At 33.2% G+C, this 25,388-nt stretch overlaps 1 protein-coding gene across 1 annotated transcript in view; it reads right to left on the minus strand.

The window, feature by feature from the left end:
• The window catches only part of PARD3B (par-3 family cell polarity regulator beta), a 740,364-nt gene that overhangs the window by 398,153 nt on the left and 316,823 nt on the right, over positions 1 to 25,388 (minus strand). Inside the window, exon 14 of the mRNA XM_031961171.1 lies at positions 20,706 to 20,750. Within this exon, the coding sequence (XP_031817031.1) occupies positions 20,706 to 20,750 (45 nt within the window). The remainder of the gene's footprint in view (positions 1 to 20,705; positions 20,751 to 25,388) is intronic.

The raw sequence follows: 25,388 nt of genomic DNA on the forward strand, positions 1-25,388 counted from the left end.
AAAAGAAAACAACTTGAAAAACAGAATTTGTGAAATGGGAAAAAATCCATTGAACAAAACAACTCATTTAAAAATTCAATTGGCCAAATACAAAAAGAGCTAAAAAAGGTAACTGAAGAAAATAGTTCACTAAAAATTTGAACTGAACAAATGGAAATTAATAACTCAAACAAAACAAAAAAAAAAAAAAAGAAAAAAAATAGAAGAAAATGTGAAATACCTCACTGGAAAAACAACTGACCTGAAAAATAGATCTAGGAGGGACAACCTAAGGATTATTGGATTTTCTGAAAACCATAATGAAAAAAAGAGCGTAGACATCATCTGTCAAGAATCATCAAGGAAAACTACCCAGATGTCCTAGAAGTAGAAGGTAAAATAGTAATTGAAAGAATTCACCAATCATCTCCTGAAAGAGACTCCCAAATGCAAACTCCAAGGAATATTATAGCTAAATTTCAGAATTATCAGATCCAAGAAAAAATATTGCAAGCAGATAGAAAGGAACAATTCAAAAATTGTTAAATTGAGGAGCCATAATCAGGATCATTCAGGACCTAGCAGCTTCCACCTTAAAGGACTGAAGGGCCTGGAATCTAATATTCTGAAAGGCAAAGGACCTTGGATTATAGCCAAGAATCAACTATTCAGCTAAACTGAGCATTATCTTTTAGGGATGAATATGAACATTCTATGAAAAGACCAGAGCTGAACAAAAAATTTGATCTCCAAATACAGAACTCAAGAGAAGCATAAAAAGGTAAAAAAGAAAGAACTTGAGAACTATCTCTCTGTTATGTGTATACTAAGAGAGTACAGATAGAATTTGATTTTATTGTGATAATATAAAAAAGAAACTAGAGGAGAAAAGACGGAAAAAAGAGGAAAATGGAGGTAAAATTAGGGAAATTACATCTCTTGAAGAGACAAAGAAGACCTATTATAGTTGAGGGAAAAAAGAGAAGGGGATGAACATTTTGTGAATCTTACTCTCATCAGATATGGCTCATAGAGAGAATATTAGACACATTTGATTTCACAGAGAAATTTGTGTCACCTAATAAGGAAGTGGGAGTGGAAAGGGGAAAGGAAAAGGGGAGGCTAACAAAAGGGAAAACAGAAATACTAACTAAGGGAAAGATATAAGAAAGGAGAAGGGGCTATAAAGGGGGAGGGCTGATTGAGGGAGGTTGTGGTCAGAAGCAAAATACTGAGAAGTGGGGAAAGGAGGAAAAGGAAGAGAAAAGCATAACAGGGTAAATAAGAAGGTGGGAAATACAGAATTATCATTTTAACTGTGAATGTGAATAGGATGAACTCTCCCATAAAAAGGAAGCAGACAATAGACTGGATTAAAAGCCAGAATCCTATAATATGTTGTTTATAAGAATAATTAGAGTAAAGGTAAAAGATTGGAGCAGAATCTATTATGCTTCAGGTGAAGTAAGAAAAACAGGGTTAGCAATCCTAATTTCTGATCAAGTAAAAGCAAAAATAGTTCTAATTAAATAGTTTAATTTAATTAATTAAATTAATTTAAATAATTAAAATAGATCTAATTAAAAGAGAAAAAGAAGGAAACTATCTTGCTAAAGGGTACCATAGATAATGAAGTAATATCAATACTAAACATATTTGCATCAAGTGGTATAGCATCCAAATTCCTAGAGGAGAAGTAAAGAGAGCTGCAAGAAGAAATAGCAAAACTAAACCAGTGGGGGAATTTCAACCTTGCTCTCTCTCAGAACTAGATAAATTGAATGACAAAATAAATAAGAAAGAAGTGAAGGAAGTAAATAGATTTTTAGAAAAGTTAGGTGTGATCGATCTTTGGAGAAAATTGAATGGAGACAGAAAGGAGTATACTTTTTTCTCAGCAGTCTATGGAATCTATACAAAAATTGATCATATATCAGGGCCTAAGAACCTCAAAATCAAATGCAAAAATGCAGAAATAATAAATGCATCTTTTTCAGATCACGATGCAATAACAATCACATGTAATAAAGAACCAGGGAAAAAATAGACCAAAAATTAATTGGAAACTAAACAATCTGATCCTAAAGAATGAGTGGGTGAAACAAAAAATCATAGACACAACTGATAATTTCACCCAAGAGAATGACAATAATGAGACAACATACCAAAATACATGGAATGTAGTCAAAGCAGTTCTTAGGGGAAGTTTTATCTCTCTAGATGTTTGCTTGCATAAAATAGAGAAAGAGAAGATCAATGAATTGGGCATTCAATTTAAAAAGCTAGAAAAACAACAAATTAAAAAAAACCCAAGTAAATACCAAATTTGAAATTCTGAAAATAAAAGGTGAGATTAATAAAATTGAAAGTAAAAAAAAACACTACTGAACCTATAAGCAAAACTAAGAGCTGCTTTTTAAAAAAAACCCAACAACAAAATAAACTTTTAGTTAATTTGATCAGAAAAAGGAAGAAGAAAATCAACCTGTTAATATCAAAAATGTAAAGGATGAACTTTCCACCAATAAAGAGGAAATCTGATCAATAATTAGGAAGTATTTTGCCCAACTGTATGCCAATAAATTTGATAATCTAAGTGAAATGGATGAATATTTATAAAAACATAGATTTCCCAGATTAACAGAGATCGAAACAAATGACTTAAAATATTCCCATTTTAGAAAAAGAAATTGAACAAGCTGTTAACTCCCTAAGAAAAAATCTCTAGGGCCAGATGTATTTATATGTGAATTCAACCAAACATTTAAAAAAGAATTAATTGCAATATTATGCAAACTCTTTGGAAAAATAGGGAAACAAATAATCTTACCAAAATCTTTTTATGACAGACATAGTACTGATACTTAAACCAGGGAGGGTCAAAACAGAGAAAGAAAATTATAGGCTAATTTGCCTAATGAATATTGATGCAAAAATCTTAAATAAAATATTAGCAAAGATTATAGTCAATTATCCCCACGATACACCATGACCAAGTAGGATTTATACCAGGAATGCAGAGCTGGTTCAATGTTAGGGAAACCATTAGCATTGACTATATCAATAATTGACTATATCAATAATTAAACTACAAAAATCACATAATTATCTCTCTCTTTTTTCTTTTTCTTTTTAAAATAGTATTTTGTTTTTCTAAATATGTGCAAACAGTTTTCACCATTCACTTTTTTTTATTATAGCTTTTAATATGCAAAACATATGTATGGGTTATTTTTCAACATTGACCCTTACAAAAACTTCTGTTTCAATTTTTTTTCCCTTCCTTCCCTCCACTCCCTCCCCTAGATGGCAGGTAGTCCCATACATGTTAAATATTTTAAAGTATATGTTAAATACTATATATGTATATATATATATATATATATATGTATATAGTTATTACACAAGAAAGATCAGATTTAAAAAGAAGGTAAAAAGAACCTGAGAAGAAAAAACAAAAATGCAAGAAAACAATAACAGAAAGAATGGAAATGTTATATTGTAGTCCATACTCATTTCTCAGTGTTCTTTCTCTGGGTGTAGCTGGTTCTGTTCATTACAAATCAACTGGAACTGATTTGGATCCTCTCGTTGTTGAAGAGAACCACATCCATCAGAATTGATCATCATATAGTATTGTTGTTGAACTGTATGATGATCTCCTGGCTCTGCTCATTTCATTTAGCATCAGTTCATGTATGTCTCTCCAAGCCTCTCTGTATTCATCCTGCTGGTCATTTCTTATAGAACAATGATATTCCATAACATTCATATACCACAATTTATTCAGCCATTTTCCAATTGGTGGGTATCCATTCAATTTCCAGTTTCTAGCCACAACAAAAAGGGCTGCCACAAACATTTTTGCACATACGGGTCCCTTTCCCTTCTTTAATATCTCTTTGGGATATAAGCCCAGTAGTAACACTGCTGGATCAAAGGGTATGCAAAGAGTATAGTTCCAAATTGCTCCCCAGAATGGTTGGATCCATTCACAATTCCACTAACAATGCATCTGTGTTCCAGTTTTCCTGCATCCCCTCCAACATTCGTCATTATCTTTTCCTGTCATCTTAGTCAATCTGATAGGTGTGTAGTGGTATCTCAGAGTTCGATTTGCATTTTTTAATTTGCATTTCTCTGATCAATAATGATTTGGAACACCTTTTTGTATAAGTAGAAATAGTTTCAATTTCTTCATCTGAAAATTGTCTGTTGGTATCCTTTGACCATTTATCAATTGGAGAATAGCTTGATTTCTTATAAATTAGAGTCAATTCTCTATATATTTTGGAGATGAGACTTTTATCAGAACCTTTAAGCTGTAAAAATGTTTTCCCAGTTTATTGCTTCCTTTCTAAGCTTGTCCACTTTAGTTTTATTTGTACAAAAGTTTTTAAATTTATATTAATAATCAAAATTTTCTATTTTGTGATCAATAATGACCTCTAGTTCTTCTTTGGTCACAAATTCCTTTCTCCTCCACAGGTTCTTCTAATTTATTTATAATCTCATTCTTTATGCCTAGAACATGAACCCATTTTGATTTTATCTTGGTCTACAGTGTTAAGTATGGGTCAATGCTTAGTTTCTGCCATACTAGTTTCTAGTTTTCTCAGCAATTTTTGTCAGACAGTGAGTTCTTATCCCAAAAGATGGGGTCTTTGGGTTTGTCAAACACTGGATTACTAAAGTTATTGACTATTTTGTCCTGTGAATCTAACCTATTCCACTGATCAACTACTCTATTTCTTAGCCAATACCAAATGGTTTTGGTGACTATTGCTTTGTAATATAGTTTTAGATAAGGTACAGCTAGGCTGCCTTTATTTGATTTTTTTTCCTTAGTTCCCTTGAAATTCTTGACCTTTTGTTCTTCCAGATGAATTTTGTTGTTATTTTTTCTAGGTCATTAAAATAGTTTCTTAGGAGTCTGATTGGTATAGCACTAAATAAATAGATTGGTTTAGGTAGTCTCGTCATCTTTATTACATTCACTCAACCTATCCAGGAGCACTTAATATTTTTCCAGTTGTTCATATCTGACTTTATTTGTGTGTAAAGTTTTTGTGGTTTTGCTCATATAGTTCCTGACCCTCTCTTGGCAGATATATTCCCAAATATTTTATCCTATCAACAGTTATTTTAAATGGAATTTCTCTTTGTATCTTGTTCTGTTGGATTTTGTTAGTGATATATAAAAATGCTGATGATTTATGTGGATTTATTTTGTATCCTGAAACTTTGCTAGAGTTGTGGATTATTTCTAATAGCTTTTTGGTAGAATCTCTGGGGTTTTCTAAGTATACCATCATATTATCTACAAAGAACCATAATTTGGTTTCCTCATTACTTACTCTAATTCTTTTAATTTCTTTTTCATCTCTAATTGCCACAACTAGCATTTCTAAAACAATATTGACTAGTAATGGTGATAGTGGGTAACCTTATTTCACTCCTGATTTTATTGGGAATGGTTCCAGTTTATCACCATTACATATGATGTTTACTGATGGTTTTCAATATATGCTACTGACTATTTTAAGGAAAAGCCCATTTATTCCTATACTCTCTAGTGTTTTTAATAGGAATGGATGTTGGATTTTATCAAATGCTTTTTCTGCATCTACTGAGATGATCATATGTTTTTTGTTAATTTAGTTATTGGTATAGTCAGTTAATCACATAATTATCTCATATTTGGGAATCTATCTGCCAAGGGAAATTCAGGGATTATATGAGCAAAACTACAAAACACTTTCCACACAAATAAAGTCAGATCTAAACAATTGGAAAAATATCAAATACTCTTGGAAAGGTTGAGCAAATATAATAAAGATGACAATACTACCTAAACGTATCTATTTATTTAATGCTATACCAATGAAACTCCCAAGAAATTATTTTACTGACCTAGAAAAAATAACAAGAAAATTAATGTGGAAGAGCAAAAGATCAAGAATTTCAAAGGGATTAATGAAGAGAAAAGCAAATGAAGGTGGCCTAGCTGTACCAGATCTAAAACTAAATTACAAAACAACAATCATCAAAACCATTTGGTAATGGCTAAGAAATAGAGAAGCGGGTCAGTGGAATAGGTTAAACTCACAGAACAAAATAGTCAATGACTATAGTAATCTAGTGTTCGACAAGCCCGAAGATCCCAGATTTTGGGATAAGAACTCACTATTTGGCAAAAACTACTGGGAAAATTGGAAATAAATATAGCAGAAACTAGGCATTGAACCACACCCAACACTGAATATTAAGATAAGGTCAAAATGGGTTCATGATTTAGACATAAAGAGTGTTATTACAAGCAAATTAGAAGAACAAATAATAGTTTACCTCTCAGATCTGTGGAGAAGGAAGGAATTTGTGTCCAAAGAAGAACTTGAAGACATTATTGAATGGAAAATGGATAATTTTGATTATATTAAATTAAAAAGTTTTTGTACAAACAAAACCAATGCAGACAAAATTAGAAGGGAAGCAACAAGCTGGGAAAAATTTTTTACATTAAGCTTTAAGACAAAGGCTTCATTCTTAAAATATATAGAGAACTGACTCGTTTGTAACAATTCAATCTATTCTCCAATTGATAAATTGTCAAAGGATATGAACAGGCAATTTTCAGATGAAGAAATTCAAACCATTTCTAGTCATATAAAAGGGTGCTCTAAATCATTTTTGATTGGAGAAGCGAAAATTCAGACAGCTCTGAGGACGAAAATGACAGGAAAAAATAATGACAAATGTTGGAGGGGATGTGGGAAAACAGGGACACTGATACATTTTTGGTGGAGTTGTAAACTGATTCAACCATTCTAGAAAGCAGTTTGGAACTACTCTCAAAGAGCTATCAAACTGCATACCCTTTAATCCAACAATATCTCTATTGAGCCTATCCCAAAGATATAATAAAAAAGGGAAAAGGAACCCCATGTGCAAAAAGATTTGTGGCAGCCCTTTTTGTAGTGGCAAGAGACTGGAAAATGAGTGGATGCCCATCAATTGAAGTATGGCCGGGTAAATTGTGGCATATGAATGTTATGGAATATTATTATTCTGTAAGTAATGACCAGCAGGATGATTTCAGAGAGGCATGGAGAAACTTACATGAACTGATGCTAGGTAAAATGAGCAGAACCAGGAGATCATTGTACATAGCAACAGCAAGACTATATGATGATCAGTTCTGATAGATGTAGCTCTTTTCAGCACTAAGGTGATTAAGACCAGTTCCAATGGTTTTGTGATGAAGAAAGTCAACTATATCCAAAGAGAGGATTGTGGAAACTGAATATGGCCCACAGCATAAGCATTTTCACTCTTTTTGTTGTTGTTTGCTTACATTTTGTTTTCTTTTTCATTTTTTTTCTTTTTTGATCTGATTTTTCTTGTGCAGCATGATATTTGTGGAAATATGTATAGAGGAACTGCACATATTTAACATATATTGGATCACTTTCTGACTGGAGGAGGGAGTGGGGGGAAGAAAGGGCAAAAATTACAACACAGGATTTTGTAGGGGTAAATGTTGAAAATTATCTATGTATATATTTCAAAAATAAAAAGCTATATTTTAAAAAAAACTTAACAATTTTTTAAAAATGAGGAATTCATTTTATTTTGACCTGTGTAATGATAGTAGGGTTTAGCTTGCTTTGGATACTTTAGGCTATCTCTCCTGTGATCTCCTAAAACTTTCCTAATAAGTCACCTCCAATCACTTTCTAGTTGCTCCTCTACCACCCTTATTTACCTCCTATTAAAAAATTGCCTACTTTAAGACTGTCCCAGGATATATCATATGGGTTCTATCCAAACTCTTACTGAGGTATGAAACTTAATCTATTCAAGCAAGTTGTGAGCTCAAGATGAATGATAGTGGTCCTGATTGTGGCCCACACCTTTCCTTTTTGTTTCATTGACAGGGCTTACTATGCCCCATCAGCAGGAAACTGGTATAGCAAGGGTTGATGCTTGGCCAATGGGGCTACTTATTCAAGGCATGCTGTGGCTGTACTTATATTGAGAAGGATTGTTGAATAGCATGTTCCTGTGTATTCTTCTAATCAACAGTGTTCCATATGTTAACTTCATATTTATCAGTGATTACTTCCTATACCTTCTAATTCAGACCTAAGCACTGATCTGGATATTCTTTCATACTAATACAATCACACCATGGAATTTTGAGGATACAATAAATATTGAAGAAAACATATTAAATTGCTATACAAAAGACACATTTAAAATTTCTGTTCACTGAAGGTTTTTACCCAGGCAGTCCCAATGGTAAAAATAATACCAAAGTTTGATAGATAGTACCAGTTACAGACCAAAACCAAATACATTTAATGCCATATATTTTTATTTATATCTGTCTCAGGATTATGAAAACATTTCTGACTATTAGAGATAGGAAGAGAAGTATAGATATTTCTTAAGTGTCTCTCTTGCCACAGCCTGTGCTCTGCCATACAAGTTAGAAGGGCAGATGTATTGTCTGGGAAGTTATCCAGATTCATTAACTCCTTGGCGCCATTGGTGTTAGTGTGTCCATTGCCAAGGCTGGATGTCATGCTTAGAAAAACTAAGTCCTGGAGGGAAAGGATTAAGAAAATGGGGCACTCAAAATAGCTACAGATTTCTTCAGTCATGGTGGGCAACAGAAAATGCCATGGTTTTTGGCCAGAGCTGACCACAGACAACATCCTCATTCCTAAAGAATAAGCAGCTTTTTCTTAACAGCTGTGGACTGCTTAATAGGAATGAGAGCCAATCATATTAATTTAGATAGAAACTATCATTATAAGATCTCATGGTATGATCCAGACCAAATCCATAATTCACTTCACAGACTACAAATTCTTGTTTGGACAGTGGGTCACAATAACACTGTATAAGGCTTGTGGAAATTTATGGATGTGGAAAATTAAAGAACATTGGATACATAAAGGTAAGATTCAGTTTAGAACCATTTAGGGATGGCACGTGCTTAATTTAGCCAACATTTCATATAATAAAATTTAGATGCAGTCAAAATAGGGAAAGCAGATGAGAAATTTATATCCTCCACAATTATTAGCATTCCTCATTATGTTCTGCATATCTATATACTTAATTCATCTGTGAACCTTTTATATGCTCCTAGTGGAATGTAAGCTCTTTGAGGGCAGGAACTGTTTTCATTTTTTATGTTTATCTCTAATCTCCAGTATAGTACCTGACACAGATTGAGTATTTTATAAATCCCTACAAATTGAGTTCACCTAGGTTAAGTCAAAATTCTATTGATGATAAATCTCTAGATTAGCACTTCATTCCTCTATCACCACTTAATGATAATGCACAGTGCAATTTTATGAAGGTTGCTTTGTGAACCTTTATTTTATTTTCCTTTGTAACTTAGAATCATAATTAGAATCATTAGGCATGTATAGCAGGTAATACCCTATAAATACAAATATAAGTAGTATTTTTATGGTGTGGTTTCTAGGTCTAATGTCACCAGGGAATTTCCTATTTCAAACGTTGTCATCAGACTATAGTAGGGATTATTCCCTTAAGACAATTTTAACTTGATTTGCTACTTCAATGTAGTTATGGACACAAACCATATTAATAATGATATACTCAAAACACATTTAGCATATCCAAGTCTAAAATAAGGTACAAAGATTTATTTTATCCTAGACTCTTAAAAAAATAACCCACTTTTAGTGTGGTTTTCCCAGACTTGAAATATAAATCTATTGGTTATTGTACCACCTGAGGTGTTTCTTCCCTCTGTGATGGGCATCCCATTTCAAAAAAGAACTTCTTAGACTTGAGTATAAGAGGATATAATTACCACATTAAACTTAATAATGATTAAAAAGCCTTTTGATTTATATTTTACAGAGGAAGTCCATACTTACCTAAAACTAAGAGAACTGACTCCCAGGAGAAAATAAGTAGAATAATTTGAGATCTATACATCTGGGAGATTTTAGAATTAACAGAAGCTTTTGACAAAACAAGACAATCAGAATTTTTAAGAAGGTTTGAATGTATAACGATAGAAGCGCATGGGCTAGAATAATGAGAAGTAGTAGTATTTTTCCTTTTCAATCTTAAGACATTTAATTCCACTAGATACATAAAGAATACCTATAATTTTATTTTAGATAATATAGTTTTGTGGGTCATTTAAAACAAAAACAAGCCCCAAAACATTATTTTTGGTAAATGAGTGGGGAGAGTGTATGTTTGCCACTTTCTGTCTCATGTCAAAATAGAAAGCTTTAAAATCTGTTTTTTTTTTCCTTGGAGCTTGAAGTACAGTTTCTTCTTTGTGGTTTTCCTAGTTTAGGAAAGGTGCAGGTAGAGTTAATAACATTCTTTTATGTTTTAAATTAGTTCACTTAATTGGTTAATGAAAGGCCTTTGTTCAAAAGGTAACTGTTTTTATGGCTTTGTTGAATTTTTATGGGATTTAAATTGTTTGGTGATTTCCCCCCCTCTTTCTGTGTGTGTGTGTGGTTTCTAATTATCAACAGACTGAGAAAGAATTTGTGCATCCATTAGAGCAAGGAGGGAATGAAGGCTTAGTTTTAAGTTTGAATTTTTACACATTTGTCATTAACCCTCTTGTTGCTTTTCTGCTGTTAGACCAATATCATTAGTTACATCTTTCAAAAAACTTTCTGCTTGTATTTCTGTAAACCATTCCTATATACTGTATAGCTCTATACTCAACTAAAATGATATACTTTCAATTAAAGAAATTCAGTACCTATCTTTTATGAAATATAAAACTTCCAGCAGCAGGTTAATTTCCCCCAAATAAGGCTTTCATTAGGTCACTCTCCTACTCAAAACTTTTCATTGTCTTACCATTGCCTCCATAATTAATATTTAAATACTCTGAAGTTGAAGCCAAAAGCCATCATTCTTTATTCACCAGAAAAGTGATATCACAACAGACTGACATGACTGGAAAGGTTCTTGCAGATCAACTTGTCTAGGAATTCTTAATCTACAGTCCATGAGTCTATGGATAGATTTCATGGAATCCATGGATTTAGCTGGGGAAAAAATACATCTTTAGTTTCATTAACTTCTAAATGAAATTTAGTATTTCATTTAATTATTTAACAATATTATTCAGAGAAGGGGAGGGGTCCATGATGCAAAGTTCTCTACCCTCTATTTTGTGCTCCTACCAAGATATGTCATAATTCTAGCCACATTTGATCATGTATCTTATACTGCCTTTATTGATTTATGAACACTGCCTTATGCTGAAGAATTGTAAACTCCTTCAAGGTTTTTTATCCTTCCTGATACCAAAAAAAAAAAAAAAAAAAAAAATTATAGGTGTATAATAAACACTTTAAAAAAGAATCCATCTGTATTATGCATAAACAGTGGTATAATTATGTTTTATGTGAAAGGAAATAAAGTAATAGATATTTTAAATGTACAGGAAGTAGGGAAATTTTTATAAGAGCACTCTCCATATTCCATTAATTAGACATGACATCACATTAGTGCCTATATTTGGTAGACACTTAATAAAGTTTAAGGGAAGGGATTTTGATAGCCTGGTACTCTTCCTGTCTCCCATTCTCTTTTTCTATCTGATAGGAGCATGACTGTTAGATATCCTCCCTCCATAATAAAATCTCTCCATTTCTATTGGTTCCTTTCCTATTCCCATCTAAAAAAAATTTCAAAACAAAACACAACTTAATTTGACCATTCATCTCTTTATGCTATCTTCCTATATTTTTAACTCCCTTTCACAAGTAGATTCCTAGAAAATGTTTTCTATGTTCCATTTTGTTCTCTTCCCACTCAATTCATAATCCCTTATAATTTAGCTTCTGACCTTGTTGCTCTATTAAACTGTTCTAAGATTATCAATATTTCAATTGCTAAATCTTGTCTTGGTCTTCATCTTTTTTGACTTCTCTGTAACATTTAACATTGTTGACAAGCCATTTTTTCCAGATGTTATTTCCTTCATGGATTGTTCAGATATTGCTTTTTTCCTGGTCCTCTTCCTTTTCCTTCCTTCCTGAATCATTCCTTCCCAGTTTCTTTGCTGGATCTTCATCTGTGTTCTACCTGTTCACTCTATATTCTCAAAGGCTCTGTCTTAGAACTTTTTTTTATTTCCACTCCCCACCCTCACTATACTCCTTCTCCTAATGTCAATAGACTCTATATGTCCACTTATCATCACTATGCAAATGACTTCCAGATTATTCAACATGTCTCCTTCAACTGATTGATTTTAGGGCATCTCAAACTCATACAGTCCAAAACAGTACTCATTATTTTTCCACTAAATTAAATTAATGGTGCACTGCATAATGATGGTGCTTTCTTCTAATTTTTTCAAATACTTCTTTTCTATTATCTTCATCCTCTCCCCTGCCTCCATTAGCACTGGGAGATTTTTTAAGTTTGCAAATATATTAACTTGCAGTGAAAAGTTCTGATGTCAAACTTTCCATTTGTATTTATCAACCATCATGTAATCATTTAATAACATTTTGTACCACAGATGCTCACTCTGGCATTTACAAATGCTATTAAAATTGTCAGTTCCAAAGCATTGTTTTCCAAACTCAGCAAGATACACATTCCCCATGGATGGCAAAGTTGTAAAGTTCAGCCATATTTGAAGCATCTGACACATGGAGTGTTCCCTCCTTTATAAAAAAAGGAACTCAAAGAAAAATTCATTGTTTTCACTATTCTATGTAGCTGAAGACTTTTGTTGTTTTAATTATAATTGTTCAGAAATAATTAACATTTAAGCTAAGACCACCCATTGAGAATGTCATATAAAAAGATAAAATTTCACCAAATTCTGAATAATCAGAAAGAAGAGAAAATTAAAGGCATTTCTTATAAAGAATATTAATAACAATAACATAATTGCACGTATGCATGTGGGTCAAATCCTATTAGAAAATTACCACTACAACAAATATTTTCTGTAAATAAACATAATTATCCATATCCTATTCCATATTCTGCCTATTTTAAATCCTTTGCCTTGGAGTTTCCATGATACCATTGCTATAGACATCCCATTTACTGCAACAGAAGCCCTTTTCCATTACTTGGTAGATGTTTGTAATGGGTTACTATGTTTCTTCCCCTCCCCCCCAAAAAAGAAAAAAAATTATCATCTGATGGTTAATACAGTGAAGGACTTATCTAACAACATTCTTTGTATTATCAAACCATGTAAAAGTATTAGCATATGAGTTCCTTGGGAGCAAATCCCATTGTTTTTAACTTTCTCAGTATTTTTATTACTTATCTTAATGACTAGAATATAGTAAAAACTTACAAATGTTAATTGACAGACTAAATGAAAAGTTGAATAATATTTGTTAAGTGCGAATTTAAGATTTAAGCATGCATTTATAGAAAATAATGTTAACAACAGCAATAAAAATATTTAGGTTGAATTGCAATCATTGTTATTCCTGAAGTTTAACATATTTGAAAATAAATGTATAATTGTAATTTTTCTGCTACTGAATTTCTTTTAGTCACCTCACTTTCAAACTTTACGCCAATACACTATCACAATCACCTTCTAGATATACTAGGAATAGAAACCAAATAAATGCTTTCATCTTCATGGTACCTTTTGCCATATTGGCAGGGTCTCCTGACCATAATGGGACAATAGAAAGTACAATGATGTACAAATTAAAAAAGTCTGAGTTCTAGTTACAACTTTGTTAGTGAGAAGCAATAAAATTAGATAAGAAACTAGCTTCCTTTCTTAGGGAGGACCTAGCTTGGATTAAGACCTCAAGCCCACTGTTACTAATAATGGATATTTTAAGCACCTCAAAAGCATATCTTTATATTACTTTACTCAAATCATTGATCCATTTAATGAATTTTTTTTGAGAAAAACAAAGATAAAGAAAGCAGAAATACAAATATTGATATGATTCCTGAAAATAGATGAAATGAACAAAAAAAAAGAATTTCGAGATCAGGGATAAGAGCTTCTCAAAGTCCCTTGCATCTCTAAAATCCTATTTGATTTTCAATTTCATTTATACATGTACCAGCTTGCAAAATTTATTTATAAATAAAATTCTATAAATTGTTAAATAAATCGATTAATTATCTGCAGGGATGAACATGCCCACATCACTGCACAAATTTGGTGTTAAGCAAAGAAAAGGATTCCAATTTCTAGTACTTCCCATACTCCCACCTTTTAAGACACTCTGGTATCTTTTCTTTCACTTAACTAATTCTGTTGCATTTTAGGTCCCTAAATGCCAAGAAGCCAATACATCAATGTAAACTTATAGTCAAGTTGCTGTAGGAAGTGCTAGACTCAGGAAACAGCTGATGTGCCCCACCAAACATAAACTGATTTTGAAGCATCTGGGAAATCTGTGAAAATATTTTCTGAGTCTAATGATAAAAATATTTCAGTGTGGTGCAAAATAAATAGAGTTTTATGCAAACTAGAAGACCTGGCTTCAAATCTTGGCTCTGTCACTGAAAACCTGAATGATCAAGGACAATTTGCTTTTTGGCCTCAGTTTATTTATAAAATGAGGAATTGTACTTAATAAAACTTCCTATCCAGTTCTAAAAGTTTGATTTTAATTTTTAAATACAGAAAGCTTAGAATATATCAGATAAAGGCATTATAACTAACTGAACTCTTATGAACTTACCAATTACTGTCCTAGAATAATGGATCTGAAAGAATTAGATTTTAAAATCCAAAAGAAAGAAGGAAATACACATTTATCAGGTACTTATGTTTCTGGCACTCTGTTAAGGGTTTTATAAATATCCTCACAATAACACTAGTTGAGGAAACTAAGACCAAGGTTGAATAATTTGTTCAGAATCACATAGCATCTGATGCTACATTTAAGCTCATACCTTCATAATTCAAGATCTAAAACTCTTTCCATTGTGCCATCTAGAAATCTTCAGGATGTAAGATTATATTTTAACAACACTTTATAGTTTCAGAAGCAAAGCTCCAGGGAAATAAACTAATAATTTCAAATGTGTGACACTATCATGATGCTAAACTCAAGAACAGCCGATGAGCCCTAGAAACATAAACTGATGTTGTCTTTGGTATTATACAATCTTTATAAAAGTACAAAAAAAAATTGAGGGTAGAGTAAAAAAGGTTTTGAAAACTCATCCCACTTCCCATTATTTTTATTTTGTCCACATATGCATGAACAATTCTTCAACATTAGCTCTTGCAAGACCCTCTGTTCCAATTTTCCCTCTTTTCCTCCACCCCCTACCCTAGATGGCAAGTAATCCAACATATGTTAAACATGGTAGAAATACATGTTAAATCCAATATATGTATACATATTTATACAAAATATATATTTTTATAGAAACCTATCTTTCCCCTCTTAACAATATTTTATTTTCCCAAACACGTGCAAAGACAGCTTGCAACATTCATTTTTGTAAAACTTTATGTTCCACATTTTTTCCCTCCTTCACCTTCTCCTCTCCCCAAGATAGCAAGCAATCTGATATATGCATTTCTTTTAAACATATTTCTATATTTTACAAAATATTTAAAAGAGCTTTGCTCTCCAAGGGGACCAAAGGTTCTCAGGAGCACTGCCTTTAGTATGTTTGCATATAGTCATTTAATTCTAAATGTCAAGTCAAAGTACCAAGTATTTCAGGACTCTAAGTGGATGACAAGTTTAATTGAACACAAACATAGGCACTATGCCACATGAACTAACAGACAGACAAAAATTAGGAAAGAATCTTCCACAAGGCTTAAAAGGGAAGGAATGTAATTCATATAGGGAAGAAATAGAACTTTACTGTTTATTGTTCAGCTTGCAAGGTCCTCAACAGGTAAAGGAAGATACACTTTCTGAGGCTCTATCATTCTCCTTCTGCTACTGGCCAGATATGTTTCTCTAAATAGACTTATAAGTTCTTTGAGTAGTGATATACTTTATATTTTTATATAGACTTTATGCTTTAATTATATTTTCTCCAACTCACACTTAACATAGATAAGGTAGTTAGGAAGTTGAGAGAGGAAAAGACTTGTCTAAGATCACATCATCATCAGTCATCATCATAGTAATATTTCCATAGTGCCTTCTATGTGCCAGGCACTGTGTTGAGCACTTTTTAATTATTACCTCATCTTATCCTCACAATCACCCTAGGAGGTAGGTACCATTATCATCTGCATTTTGCAAATGAGAAAATTGAGGCAAACAAAGGTTACGTGATTTGCCCTGGCTAACATAGCCTGTCCAAGGCCAGATTTAAAGTTAGATCCTTCTAACTCCAGATACCATCCTCTATTCACTGTGACACCTTATTGCCCAGTGGCAAAAGTAGGATTTGAACTCAGATCTCCCTTGGATCACCCTGACTTTTCACTGATTGAAAAACTATCCTTTACTAGTAAAGTGCTAGATTTTTGGCCCTATTGCTTTTCACGGGGCTCGCTTATTTTATAACCCTATAGCTAAATGTTTGGGCACATCAGAAATTAAAATAGAAATAGGAAAGCTTTTTTAGTCCATTTTCCTAATTAATATGTCAGAGCTCATAAAGAAGAACTCATCAGCCTTTCTTCAGTACTGCATCATCCTAAAGACCTGTGTCAGCAAAGATCTCAGCAGACAGTCAATACATTTTAAAAGAGTTCCAAGCTGTAAATCAAACCCAAAAAATGAAGACGCAGTAAAAAGGAAAATTTACAAGCGGATCATGGCTTAATGCAGAATGAATGCAGGTACCAGAGTGGGATATACAGAGTAGAAAATTAAAAAAAAAAAGATTTCCTTTGAAGAGAAATCCTGTAACACTGACCATACCCAGCACCAGCAGCGAAAGATTAATGCCAAATTAAGTTCATGTTCTCAAAACATGGTTATTTTTTCCAAATATTTCTATTCATTTTCATTTGTTTTATAATGTAATTTTCTTCTTGACTTCAGCCTTGCTGATATTTGGATTTTGTAAGGGAATTCTGAAGAACACGGATAAATGAGGTGAGGTCATCAAGGAATTGTGTACCATAAAGAGAAGATGGATTAGTCAAGAAAGGCAAGAGTAAGAAATGAAAGAAAGGTGGATGGTCAGAATGCTCCACTGGCTGTCTTATCAGGTCAGGCTAAAGCTAAGGTCTCCCATATGTCAGGTGGACCTCCTTTGGAGAACTCTGGAAGAAGATGAATGAAAGTCACACAGAATGAAGAAGTATGAATGGGCTGAGATCTGCCTCACTTGAGTTAACTCCCATATGAAGAAGGATATGGATCCATCTGAGTAAGTTCTTAGAACTTCTTGTTACACACTGTGCTTTAATATGGAAGGAATACAAAGACATGACCTAAAAAAACCCAACCAGAATGACAATGAAAATATTTTTGTTTATAGGATAAGAAGGCATGATTTTTAGGGTTTTTTTTGGGGGGGTAGGTAAGTGGGGAGCAAAAGGAGAATCTTATCAAAAAGCAAATAGATATACCAACAGATTGATAGGAAATGCTCTGATAAACTACAAATGAACAGTAAATTTAGAAGGTATGCTTTCTCTCTTCTCAAAGAATTATGGAAATGGCAGTTTCCCTCCTGAATATCTGACTCATCTTTGGATTCAGGGAAAGGGGAAAGGCTGAATTTTGGATGGGAATGTTAGAACCATCTAGCTTGTCTGAGGCTTTGGCCTGACCTAAGTTCTCAGGCATCACTTAGAGAGGAAGACGGCCACAGTGTGTGTGCCAGCAAGCCTGTCACATATTTGGGATGCACCCAAGCCAGACCAACAGATGTAATTTGGCATTAAAATGATCCTTCAAAAACTAAAGGAGCTGACTCTGGAAATCTTTTGCCCAGACAAATTTATTAAAATGTTGCACATCATCCTGAATGAGAGGGAAGATGATACATTTAGGTCAGCACACAAAATCTAATTTGTTTGACTTTTTGATGGTTTTGGATGGAATGAAAGAAACCTGTATTTCTGTAATTAAAAAAGAAGTGGGAGGAGAAAAGCACACATTCTTTCCTAGAAAGATGATGATTTCTGTCTCAAGATTTTCAGAAGGGCAATTTTGGGGGAAACCATAGTTGTGGAAAGTAGATGAGTAATCCCAATTAGAACTGGTGAGCACAGGAGAGGAAGAACAGTCTAAAGATAAAAATTCATATGGGATAAATACTAAATAGCTATATACTGTGAAAAACAACTGGGAGAGAATCTGCATCATCTGAAGCATACATCATTGGGATTGGAAAAGAAGGTAAAGAATACTGGAATCCAAAGATTAGGTGTCAAATTGGCCTTTAATTCTATTCTCTACAAACCTAGTCTCTTTCATAAAGCCCTAGAAAAGATGACATTGTTCTCTATACAAAAGTGTGGTGATAATGAGTTTTTGGCTAACCCAGAGTCTTAACTGTTTAGAAGTTGAGCAAAAATAGTGTTTAGTTTCCTGAAAGGGGCCCCCCAATTTTTATTTCCTATTTGTTTATTTTAGAAAAACTCATGAAAAAGTCTTTAAAAGGTTTTTGGATATTTTTTATCTTTAATTCTAGATAGAAAACTCATATCTTTATGCAACAGCATGAAGAGACAGAAAAAGTACTATATACATGAAAGACAAAAATACCTTCAAATATCCTTGGGGTTTATGAGTCATACGACCTTGCCTTTTTGATACCTATAAAAAATCAAGTATTAGAAGGTTTAAAATTTTTAAAAATGGTGGGAACAATTAGCACATGGCAGTTTTCTCATTCCCACAGAAACTTTCTCTCTCACAGTAATCTAATCCTCTTGAGTTCTTTATTAGAAGAAATAGGGGAAAGGGGGGAATAGGAAGGGGGGAAAAGAGAGAGATAAGCCAAGAGTTGTGAACCAATTCTTCTCCTGCTGTTAACACTAAAGAATCTGGAGAAGTTATAAAATAAAAAAAAATTCATAATCTTGCTTTGAAACATGATGGAACTAATGAGGCATCAAGGCCACTTATGGCTGAAAGCATAATTGGCATATAAACACAAGAGATGCTCATTGTTAGGAAAGCCTTTCCCTTTTGTTTCAGAAAACTAAAAGATGCCAACATATTGTAATCCTTCTGTTGTACTGTGACAAATCTAAGACTAAGATAGATAATTTCTCCAGCAGAGTTTTAACAAAGTAGGAACTCCTCAGAGAAACAGTACTGTTTAGTATGATATACAGTACCTTAAATGTATACAACTGGTTTGAATTCAAGATGATGAATAAAGAGTAGAAAAGCTAGACTCACAAATTCAGAGTTGGAAGAAACTTGAGCAACCATCTTATCCAATCCTACCTGAAGAAGAATTCACGGTATAAAATATTTAACAAAAGGCCATCCAGACTTTCTTTGAAGACCTCCTTTAGAAGGGAGGCAAGGCATTTTAGTTTTCCAAAACCTGAATTAATTTTTTTTTTGAAGACTCATCTGAAGTGTTTCAAGAGATCATTTGGAAGAATAAAAGGTATTGATCACAGAAGAAATAAATCTCTTATAAAAGCAGCACTTCAAAACTTCCTTTGATACCTGATTTGAACACAGAATTATAGGGAATGATCTTATAGGGCATCTCGTTCAAATACTTCTTTCTCAGATGAGTACTAAGGCTCAGTGGGTTAACTAGACCTGGGATAAAGTGATAGTATTTAGAAAAGGACAGATAGATTTGGCTTAGGGGAGTCCTTTGTGATAAAATTACTCTAGATAACAGGTCTACATGATTTGACCCAAATAGCTAGAGATTAAAACCCTGCTTTATATACTTAGAGAATCACTGACATCAAATGTAGTAGACAAAAATTGCTGGTCTGAGAAAGGAAATTTGCTTTGCTTTCCTACATCCATTTCTACACAAAGTGAGGGGCTATATTTTAGGAAAAAAGAATATTCAACTGAAAGTTTAGATTTTTTGAAAAAATCTTAGGAGAGCACCACAACACTAAAACCTATTTTAAGAGAATTAAGCATGAGGATGAAAAGACTCTTAACTTCCTGATTTCGAAAGACAAGTTGAAATACAGAAGCTATGAAGGTGGCTTTTCCTTTAACCTCCAATAACAGAGAGGCTTTCAAAAGATGCAGTTTTACAGAGGTTTACTAGTGTGATTTTGGGAAGATGACTCATGAATAAAAACAAAACCAAACCCATTATATTTTGCTTTGAAAGGAAGTGTGTGTGTATGTGTGTGTGGTGGGATTAGACACTGGTGTTAACTGACATATTTATAACCTCAGTTTTTTAGAAAAGAAAGAAAAAAATCACACTGTTAAAATTTTCACTGGGATGTTAGGATGCCAAAATCATCATGGGAAAAATTTAAGGTTTTTGTTGCTCTTCTTTTTAAAATTTCATTACCCTTAATGTTAAACTGATATACTTCTTGACGTTTTTGTGGGCTTTATTTTTTTTTTTTTAAGGAAATGGCTATACTTTTGCTTCAGATGATTCACGTCAGCCTGCATGCAGCTATGCATAGAGCCAAGCCATAATTTATCACTGTGGAAGTCAGAGACATCTCATGTATTAATTAGCAAGCCTTTTTTTTGTGACTGGTGGATGGAAACAGACTCCAACTGCTACTTGCATTTGGTCAGCGGTTTCCAGGAAAGGAGAAAGTAAAATGAGTTATAGGGAATTCTTACCCAATTTGTGTCCAGCCAATGAGTGAACTTTACTTTCATCTGGCACTGAATGGAAGAAAAAAAAAGACATAAAGATAAGACACTCTTTAAATTCACCATTCTGAACAGATGAAACATTATTTTAGATATTTAAGAGATTAAATCTTTTACTTTAGCAAAGGTATGAGATATGAACCTTCTTCTCATTTACAAGATAGAGTCTACTATTCAAAAATAAGTCAAGAAAGGACATGGTTATACTGCATATTAGTTTTTCTTTTCTAGATTCTTTAGTTGTATGATTATATTTTTATAATGAGAATTCAACCTATTTAAGTAACATTTAATCAAAATTATTACACTTAATAACGGAACAGATTGTTGGATAGTTTCCCAAATGTAGTCTACTTACAATTTTAGATATTTGATAATTTATTGGTGTACTAGCTGCTGAAAGTCAGGGCTGTCTTTGTTTGATTTACCACAAAGTCATATCTGCTATAGTAGCAAATTACAGCATGGTATTGGATGGGGTATCCTAAAAGGCCAAGAACATATTTGCACATAAGCACCTAGATTTATAGCTCTGTGTTCTAAAACAACATATAAACAATTTTGAATCTTACATTCTGCTGGGTTATCCATTCCATTTCTCCCTGTTTTCTCCCCTCCACCAAACTGTGTTCAAAGTGAAGTGCTACTTCTTACATTTTGAAACAATATGCCCTAGTGCAAAGATATTACAATGTAGACTTCATGGGTTGGAGGATGGGTGAGAAGGTTAGACACACCTTACTCAGAGTGTTCCAGATCCTCTGGGAGTTTTTCCCTCGAAACTTCCCTCTGGATCTGAAGCCAAGTGGCTGAGACAGACAGGATAGGGAAAGGTGGAACCCAAGTTCCCATTCTTCACACCGAGAAAGAAAAGGAAATTGGGTACAGAATTTTTGTAGGGGAAACAGAGATCAAAGGTAAGGATCAGAACAAAAGTGAAATGTGGCCAAGGAAGAGGATACTTATAATTTAATCCAATAAGAAGAAAGTAGATTTAAACCAAGAGTTTAACATGGGAAAGTTGAGACTGCCTGAGTATAATCCACAGCATCTTTTTCTTCCCAGTTCTTAGCATTTTCACTTGCTCTATCCCCATCTCTCTGTCATCCTGTCTCTTGCTATCTCTCTCTGTCTCATCTCACTGTCTGTATCTGTATCTCTCCCCAACCAAAATCCCCTATTATTGTCACAAGTATCACCCTCCTTCCAGGAATTCAGCTTATCAGTTATGGTATCATCCTCATCATCCTCATCTCCTCACTCTCACTGACCACATTTTTCTTACAGAATCCTTTCCTCTTTACTCCCACAACCACATCCTAGTTCAGAATTGTATCATCTTTTGCCCAAACTATTAAAAATACTGTTTGTTTTACCTACTTCAGATATCTCTCCATTCAAACAGATTCTCCACATAGATGCCAAATTAATTTTCTTCAAAGACCTGTCTGATCCTATCACTTTTCCTCCCTAATCCCACATCTAGGGACTCCCTATTACCTCTAGAACCAAATATATAAACTTCCTTATTTGGCTTCCCTTCCCCTCCCCAAGACCCTAGTATATTTCTTTTCCAAAATCATACTTTGTATTTATTTTATACATTTTGCATATTAACGAATATCTCTGTGTTGTCACCATCATTAGAATGCAAACTCTTTGCCCTTTGTGATTGCTTCATTTTTGTCTTTGTATCTAGCATTTAGCACATGGCTTGGTATGTGCTACATACTTATTAATTTACTGACAAATGTGTAGAGCCACCAAATATCAGAATTGATGGTTCATGTTCATTTTCTTTTTCCACAAAAGATATATAGATTACTAACATATACTACAAAATTTCTGGACTTCAGAAAAGCCTTACGTGGTCCCATTAACTTCAATTGAGTATACAGGTAATTTACTGCCTATCATCTCTTGCTACATGAGTTTCAATATTTTTTTTTATACAAGATACTGCCTTCAACAAATAAGCCACTTCTGAACTTCATAAAATTTTTTTATTCGTCACACAGACCCATGGAGAGGTCCTATATGTTATTCTTTTTATTGTAAGCTGGGTCATAAGCATCTGCTCCTGTCATTCTATAATGAATCTTCTTATGCATAAACCATTATTGGCAACACTAGAATTTAACTATATTTTTGAAGGGGGGAATCTTCCAGGCATTTCCTCATTTGTAATTAACATTATCCAGGATGTAGTTCAAACTAATTTAGGTGGCTTTGGGTCATATGTCCAATGAAGTTTCTTGACAGACTGCATCAATACCCTATTTCCTATTTGAATATCAAACTGATGATGATAGCAGTATCTGGTCAAAAACAGTTATATAAAGCAGTTATATAAGAATGCCATGTTGCCAGATATGAGTAGCAATAAATGTGTGATCCAAGTACATCTAAATTGCTTATGCTAGTGTTTGAACATCATGCTCATTTTATACACACATATATACACGTATGTATGTAGTTATACACACACACATAATCAAGGTTCATCTTTAAACTTTGCAGCTGCTACTGCTTTTCATAGAGCTCCAGAATGGCATTTGTGGCCAATACACTATTATCAGTGAAAAGCTGATGTAGGATATTTTCCCCCCAGTCAAGGTGTCAGAAAAATGTGTCCAAGGAAGCCATTAAGAGAATTGGATAAATTAGATCCCCTTGTCCAGCTCTTTTGTGAATGCTGATTCAGTCCAGTTGTACAAGGTTTTATTTTGGGTAAGCATCTGGTTTTTATTTCTTCAGTGATGGCAACACTGGCTGAGGGCTTGGCTCTACTAAGTGTGTACTGTAGTACTCAATATCCAAAAGATTATCTTGCTTTTCTATGAATATCTTTACAATGCATAGGAGTTAGGATTTTTATCTCCATTTAATAGAAGAAACTTTTGACATTAAAAATGTTAAGTAATATGTTTAACATTAGAGCTAAGAATCAAACCAATCTCTCCTGACTCCCATACCATTGTAGTAGCCTTGGTTTGAGTCTTTACATAAGACACAGTCTTTTAATAAGAGGTTGATAGATCTGAGAAACCCCCACGGGGTTAGTATATGTATGTGTGTGTGTATTTACATTTAGGATCCATAGGCTTCATCAGACTGCCAAAGGGATTTATGGCATCTCCCTCCCAAGTAAGAATACCAGGAATACAGAGTCTTACTTTATATGTTAGATTTCTTAAACATTTATTTTCAAAGAGTACCAGCTGCTATTAAAATAGGAGAAACTGTTGTTAAATGGAATTAATTTAATATTAGCTGTCATTTAATATTATTTTAAAGTTTGTAAAATGCTTTATATGCATAATCTCATTAATTCTTAAAATAGTTGACCACTCATAAGTACAATTATCCTGATTTCCCAGGGGAAAAAACTGAGGCAACAAGAGGTTAAATGTCAGAGGTAAGGTTTGAACCTAGGTTTCTTTTGACTTTAAATCTAGAACTCTTTCCACTATACTACACTGCATTTAACATGATAAAATGCAGTAATAAAGTGGCAGAGTTGTCTATTTATTATACTGTTCCTGTCCACCAACTGCTCATCACATATTTTCCCCCCAACAACACATTTTTGGAGGGACCAGTTAACAAAATATGAGGACATTTGTTTGCATAGTTTAGAAAAAAAATAAGGTAAAGTCATGGGATGTTTTGGCTAACTAAATATTAAACACAGGAAAATAGGCAAAATATTACAAATATTCTAGTTCCTTTGATTTTAAGTATAGTATCTTATTCCATGCATGAACAAATATCATTACCGCTATTGAGACAATGTCACCCATCTTAGTGGCAGCATATAGTTATTTCTAATATTCAAGGAGAAATTCCTTAGTATCTCTTTAGTATGTTTTTTAAGGAATATAGATGAAAATCTTGGTGTTATAATGAGCTTAATGGTTTGGCCTACCTCTACCTCTTCAAAATAAAATAAAATATACTTTTACTAAGGGCTCAAGAAAATAAAGGGTTTTTTTTGCAAAAATAAAAACAATTATAAAATATAAAAGAGGCCATCATGACTTAATATATTAATTTTCATTTGTTTCTGAAGATAAGTGCTACAATCAACATATAAGTAATATAAGTAACTTGACTTTGGAATTATTTTTAAAAAATCTTCCTTTAGAAGTAAAGCTTAGTATTAGTAGTTCTGTAACATGATATTTATCTAGTATAGAAATAGGAAACATAACAAGGCAAGAAAGACAGATTATAATACTATACGAGCACTAATTTACAAAAGATTGAAAATTAACAATTATATCTGATACAAAAATAGCTTTTTGCACTGAATGGCAAGTTGCTAAAAGATTCAGTGATGGGCAAGGGCTGGAATAGAAGCCACAGTTTTTCATACAGTTGGCTTGCTTATTTTACTAACTGGAGAAGACAACACCTTTTTTTCTTTACCCAAAATTTAATTTCATTTGCTTCAGACTACATAAAGGGAACGTTATGGTCATAGAAGAGACATCTAGGAAGAACTTTGGCTCCTTAAAATATATGATTTCAAGACATTTTTTATTATCATCATCATTATTATTAAATAACCATCATAGATGTGGGTCTCTAAGGTGTTTATTAGGGTCTTCTTGGACAATCTAGATTTCTACTAACAAGTTGCTTCTT

This window comes from Sarcophilus harrisii, chromosome 3 (genome assembly GCF_902635505.1).
Source record: "Sarcophilus harrisii chromosome 3, mSarHar1.11, whole genome shotgun sequence".
Taxonomy (NCBI): domain Eukaryota; kingdom Metazoa; phylum Chordata; class Mammalia; order Dasyuromorphia; family Dasyuridae; genus Sarcophilus; species Sarcophilus harrisii.